This window comes from Emiliania huxleyi, assembly GCF_000372725.1.
Source record: "Emiliania huxleyi CCMP1516 chromosome Unknown EMIHUscaffold_215, whole genome shotgun sequence".
In the NCBI taxonomy this organism is placed as follows: Eukaryota; Haptophyta; order Isochrysidales; family Noelaerhabdaceae; genus Emiliania; species Emiliania huxleyi.
The window spans coordinates 189,907-195,906 of NW_005200461.1; the positions used below are offsets into that span (position 1 = coordinate 189,907).

Sequence of the window (6,000 nt, forward strand, 5' to 3'; positions counted from 1 at the left end):
CCCCCCCCCTTTTTTGTTAGGGTTTTGGCTCCCCTGTGGGGGGGAAACCCCCCCCCGGGGACCCCCCCCTCCTCCTTTTTACCCCCCGGTGCCATCCCCTCACCCCGCAGCTTCCTTCCCCCCCCCCCCCCTCGACGCGGGAGCCCGTTGTTTTTCCCTTTTGGGGGCTTTTTTTCTTCGTACGCCCGCCCCGTGGGTGGATTTCTCGGGCTGGGGGGGGCCCCCCCCCCCCCCCCTTCCGTCCCGGAGCGAGCAAGGTCGGCCTTCCGGCCTTCAATGGTGTCCATCCTCCTTGCCCCCCCCCCCCCCCACACACACACACACACGAAGCCGACTGGGCACACGGCACTGGCGCGCACTGGCACTAACACAGGTACACCACGGTCGAAAAAGAATTTCCGAAAAAACACAGAAAGTCAATCCATGGTCGCTGTTTAGCTACAACAAAACTCCCTCGCACGACACTGGGCACGGGACTGGCGCGCACTGACACTAACACAACACAGGTGAACAACGGGAGCCGCCTAAGCGACTCCCGCGAGGGCGGCGAGGCACTTAGCTCCGTGCACTCGCCCGCCCCCGCCACTGGCAAGCTCATTCACAATCTGCTCTGCGATTGCCGTGTGAAGAACGACCGAGATACGCTGCTTCTGCAGCCCCAGCCAATTCTTGGTGCTAGAGGGCATAGAGCGTCGTGCGACCGGGCCGAAATCGGCCGCTCAGCCTCGCACAAGGCTTGGCGTTTTTCAGCTGGAGAGAGGCTTTCAGATCTATCACAGTGTTTTTTCGAACATACCCGAAGCTGGACCCTGCTGACAGGTTTGGCATAACAATTCTTTTTTTGAAACAGTTCTTCAGATCTCTCAGCTAGGTGAGTTTTTCTGCGACACCTGCCTGGACAACTACTTTGGGGCTGGCTTCGGCGACTACTCGATGCTGCGGAAGGGGCATGCGCCGTCTGCGAAATCACCCCTGGATAGGTCGCTCGCGCGACCTATCCTGGATGCGCAAGGGGCCCATAGGGGTCACGCGGAGGGAGGCGCTGTTAGCGGCGGAGGAGGCGAAGGCGGCCGCGCGGGCGGCGGAGAAGGCGGCGCGGGCAGCGGAGGGGGGGAAGGGCGGCGGCAGCGGGCGGCAGTCCCGCGAGGCACGCCGGCGGAAGGGCTCGTCTTCGCGGGGCGGGGTGCGCACTGCGCGCCGCGAGGATGAGGAGCCTGAGCCAGGGGAGGGTTGGGAAGGGGGGGCGAGGCCGGAGGAGTATGACGGCCTCTTCGACGGCCCATAAGGGGCCGTTGTCTGCTGTGCCTTTTGTGGTGCTAGTCCGTGCCAGTCTGCTGTGAGAGGGGCTTGTATTCGTAGAATTCTTTTGTGGGGTGTGTTGCGATACATGTCACATGTACATGTAGAGGCCGCCCCGACCGACGCGGAGTCAGAGCTGACCCGGCGCTTTTTGTGAACGGCGCCTCAAAAAAGAATTCATCACCGACATTCAACGCGGAAACGACACCCAACCGCCTCCTGGCCGGAAGGAGCACGCCGAGTCGAAGCGCTGACAGCATAACACAATCACATATGCTCGCCGCAGCCGCCGCCAGTGCGTCCGCCGTCTGTGCCGCCGCCGTCCCCTCTATCAGCGGTCCGAGTGGGCTCGGCCCGGCGCCCGCGTCGTTTGATCTCGTCAGTCGAGTCTACGTTCCGTACGGCCTGAGCGCCACCGACCTGGCGTTCGGGATGGGCGCTGCGGAGCAGATCATTTACGACGCGACGGAGCGGTACGCGTATGCGGTATCCGAGCAAGGCGTGCTCAATGTCGTCGACTACGCCGACGCCGCGGCGCCGGTGGTCGTCACCTCTCTTGCCGTGGACCTGCGCGGCGCGGTGGCGACGGACGTGGAGATATGCCCCGAGCGCGGGCTGCTCCTCGTGTCCGTCTCGGGCGAGGTGCTCAACATCAGGACGGCGCGGGTCGGCCGCCGCACCGACGCCGGCCGCGTCCTCGCCTTTGAGAGCGTACGCCGCTCGGCGCCGCGCACGCCAAAGCCGCTGTGGCAGGTGCAGGTGGGCGCGTTGCCAGACATGATCTCGCCGAACCGCGACTGCTCGCTCCTCGCGGTTGCAAACGAGGGCGAGGGCGTGTACGGCGGCGTCCATAGCTCCACCGGGACAGGCGGCGTCGCGACGGGCGCCGGCCTCGTGATGTCCCGACGGCGCCAACCCGAGGTTCCCCGAGACACGGCCGAGATCACACGAGATTAGGCGGCGGCCTCGTCGACCCCGACGGCTCCGTCTCTCTGATCCACCTGCCAAAGCAAGGGCCGCCCTCCGTGTCAGAGGTGCGGCGGGTGGCGGGCGGCGAACGCCGAACTAGTCCCCCCCCCCCCCCCCCCCTTCAAACTGACGAATTGTGGATCCGAGGTGCGGGTCGACGCTCTCGCGCCGAGCGACGAGCACCCTAATTAGCTCACTATTCATCAATCCCAGGTGCGGCTCGCGGCGGCTCTGCGCTCGTCGCCCGCCCCAATTCATTACTGCTACCATCCCCAGGTGCGGCTCGACGCTCTCGCGCCGAGCGACGAGCACCTAATCGGCCTCGGAGTGCACCTGCCCCTCCCCCTCGGCGCGATGGAGCACTTCGACCTCCACTCGGCCCGCCACAACAGACACGGTGGGACGCTCGACCTCGGCTCCGCGCGGCGCGCGTACCGGCCCGTCTCTCAGCTCGAGCCAGAGTACGTCGCCTGGTCCGCCGACGGCTCGAAGGTCTTCGTCAACCTGCAGGAGAATGCCGCCATCGTGACGGTCGACGTTGCGACCGCCACCGCCGAGCGCATCTCGCCGCTGGGCTTGACGGACTGGTCTGCGGCAGGAGGCACGGACGGCATCGACATCGTCGACGACGGCGCCTGCAGGCTGCAGCACTACGAGGGCCTGTTCTCGATCAACTCGGCAGACACGATCGGCAGCTTTGAGGTGGACGGCGAGGTGTATGTGATGGCGGCCATGGAAGGGGACCGCGTCCGGTACGGCGACTTCAAGGAGGACCAAAAGCTGCGGAGCGTCGTGGCCTCCAACGCCTCCTTCGGCAAGAACTTTGCGGCCTTCCGCGCGCCCGACGGCGCGCTGCAGCAGGTTTGTCGGGAGGGAGGGGCAGGCTGCTCACCCACGTGCACCGGGCCAGTGCTTGCACTTTGAATGCCGTGGGGCTCCTGCCCGTGTCCGGGCGTGGAGATGCGAGGGTCGCCCCCCCTTGCCCCACCACTTTGTGTGTGTGGAGAAATCTACCTTACCTTACCTTAGGTCTTCGACACCTTCGGAGAGAGCAAGCTGCGTGTCTCGATCGGCAGCTCCGGCGTCGACTACTCGGACCCGACCTCGCCGCGCCTCGAGCGGGTGGTCGCCTTCTCACTCCTCTCGGCTCCCTCTCTCACTCCTATATCTCGGCTCCACTCTCGGCTCCACTCTCGGCTCCCTCTCGGCTCCCTCTCGGCTCCCTCTCGGCTCCCTCTCGGCTCCCTCTCGGCCACCTCTCGGTTCCCTCTCGGCAACCTCTCGGCTCCCTCTCGGCTCCACTCGGCTCCCTCTCGGCTCCACTCATCGCATCGGCCCCAGGTGGTCGCCTTCGGCGCCCGCGGCGTGTCAATCTACTCCGCGCGAGACATGGCGCTCGTGTGGAGCTCCGGGTCGCTCCTCGAGCGCGAGGGGTGCGCCGCCTTCCCGTGGGCGCACAACGGCGAGCAAGACGAGGAGTACGCGGCGGTGCACGGCGTGCTGTACAACGCCACCTCCGACGAGGGCCTCAAGGAGGACATCGAGGACAAGAGCAACCCCAAGAAGGAGGGCTGCGATGACGGCGGCGACGGGAGGCCGGGCGCGTGTCCGCTCGGCGAGACGGTGGACCGCCGCTCGACCAAGGACGGCGCCTCGGCGGAGGCGCTCGCGTTGGGCGTGGCGTGCGGCCGGATGATCGCAGTCACGGCGACGGAGAAGGGCGGCATCGCGTTTGTCTTTGACGTCTCCGACCCGGGCTCGCCCGTGCTGCTCTTCACGCATCACCTCTCGCCGGCCCGCTCCCTCCCTCGCCGCTTCCCTCTTCGCCCCCTCCTCTTATGCCGCCTTCTCTCTCCCCATCCCCGCTGTCGGCGCCCCATCCTTCGCCTTCTTTTGTCGTTCCGATGCCTGCCTAGGTGCTTAATTGCCCAGAGCCTGTTAGGTAGCCACGTCCTCAGGTAATGTCCCATAATCGTCAGCCGCCCCCTGCCACCCGCAGGCGTTCGGACACGCCAACCCGACCGTGGCGTACGCCTATGGCTACCTCGGCGACATCGACTCGGAGACCATCCTTTTCCTCGACGCGTCGCACTCGCCGACGGGCGCCGCCGCGGTCATGTTTGCGGGCGCGTGGTCGGGAACCATCTCCCTGTACGACCTCCGCATGGCAGACGGCTCCCGCTGCACGTCGCTCGTCGGGCCGACGGCGCAGGGCGACGCGCGCGGCGACGGATCGCTCGGCGCGGTTGGCAAGCCCAGTCCGCATCCCTCGCCGACCGCGGCGCCAGTGCCGGCGCCCCCGGTGGTGGCAGCGCCGCCGACAAGCTCGCCTGGCATAGAAGCGCCGTTTGCCTTTGGCGCCGCTGCAGTCGTCCTTCTGGTCTGTGCCGCGTACGGTTGCGGCACTTTCCTCGGGCTCGGGTGCCTGCCCCAGAGTCGGGCGTGGACGAGGATGGAGGAGCCCGTCCGCCCAGAGATTCTCCAGCCCGCCAAGTGAGCGCGAACTTCCGGGCGGCACAACCGACGCCCCAATGGCAGCAATGATCTCAGTAGCACGTACAGTACCGGGGACTGACGTATCGAAAGGGTGTTCCTGTCATCCTGTGTAGAGTGTAGTTCGCGGCACTTGATTGAGATACAGTACGCGGCACGCACTCACGCGGCATGCCACGCGCGGCTTCTCTGGACTCTCTGGGGTCTCTCTGCACACCGCTGCGGCGCTGGTCTCAGGTCTGTCTCTGTGGTCAGACCTCGCCTGTAAGCTGTATCGTACTGCTGCTCGCACACCGCACACGACAGTCGGACGACACACGACCACGGCCGTTGCGCGTTGCCGTTGGCCCACGCACAGTGCGCTTTGCCAAACTGCCTCGCTGGAGGGCCAGAGGCTCTGCAAACTGCACATACTTTGCACGAGCCCGAGATTGGAGATATGCCGAGGAGCGCGATCTCGGGCCGCGCCGCGCAATCTCGGGCGATCTCGCGCTATCTCGGTCGATATCGGCGCTGCGCCGAGCTATCTCGGGCGCCGATGCAGGGCTCCCCGATCAGTTCCCCGTGAATGGAGGCGTCGGCCAACTCCGTTCGGTCGCCCACCTCCTCAGCGCTCCTGCGCGAGCCGTTGCTCAAGTCCTCCGGAAGCAAGGTGACCTTGAGGATCGCCTCCTCCTCCTCGCAGTCCAAGCTGCCCAAGATCGACGACGAGGAACGCGCAGCAGCAAAGTCGTTCGTCCAGCAGCTGCGGCAGCTGCCGAATGAGGTGTACGTGGTCCTTCTTGTGGATTTCTTGAACTCGTACAGGTCCTTCGGGTTTCGCGCCGTGCAGTACCAGTACCTCACTAACGAGTTTGGCCTCTCGGATCTCGAGGCGGGCTCGCTACTTGGCATGCAGGCATGGCTGCTCGTCGTCTTTGGCATCCTTGGCGCGATGCTCGTCGACGCCTTTGGTGTGCGCGCGACGGCGCTGAGCGCGCTGAGCGTGTCCGTCGTCTCGCGTGGCTTGCTCGCGTTTGGCCGCTCGAGGGAGACCATGACCTTCGCGCTCCTCGGCCTCTCACCCTTCGGGGAGGCGGTGCTCTCCACCGGCATATACACGGTCGCCCTCAAGAAACTCACGACCCGTGCCAACCGCGCGTTCGCCTTTGGCATCCAGTACGGCGTGTTCAATCTGTCGGGGGCGCTCGCGGACGTTGCCGCGGACATGCTAGTCCTCAGGCTCAGAGCTGTCCAGAC

The 6,000-nt window shown here is 65.9% G+C and overlaps 3 protein-coding genes across 3 annotated transcripts in view; all 3 read left to right on the forward strand.

Annotated features, from left to right (window-relative positions):
• Nucleotides 1–1,572: 1,572 nt before the first annotated feature.
• EMIHUDRAFT_235274 (hypothetical protein) lies at nt 1,573–2,295 on the forward strand (the record flags this gene model as incomplete). Its single annotated transcript, XM_005780439.1, has 2 exons — nt 1,573–2,193; nt 2,257–2,295. 2 exons carry the CDS (start codon nt 1,573–1,575, stop codon nt 2,293–2,295), a joined length of 660 nt encoding a protein of 219 aa, XP_005780496.1.
• Nucleotides 2,296–2,622: 327 nt separating this feature from the next.
• EMIHUDRAFT_235275 (hypothetical protein) lies at nt 2,623–4,765 on the forward strand (the record flags this gene model as incomplete). The annotated part of the gene is made up of 3 exons (XM_005780440.1): nt 2,623–3,129; nt 3,700–4,032; nt 4,268–4,765. The coding sequence occupies 3 exons, from the start codon at nt 2,623–2,625 to the stop codon at nt 4,763–4,765; spliced, it is 1,338 nt and encodes a 445-aa protein (XP_005780497.1).
• A 564-nt stretch (nt 4,766–5,329) lies between these two features.
• Nucleotides 5,330–6,000, forward strand: part of EMIHUDRAFT_235276 (hypothetical protein) — a gene marked incomplete at both ends in the record, with an annotated part of 1,938 nt that continues 1,267 nt past the window's right edge. Inside the window, one exon of the mRNA XM_005780441.1 lies at nt 5,330–5,956. Within this exon, the coding sequence (XP_005780498.1) occupies nt 5,330–5,956 (627 nt within the window). The remainder of the gene's footprint in view (nt 5,957–6,000) is intronic.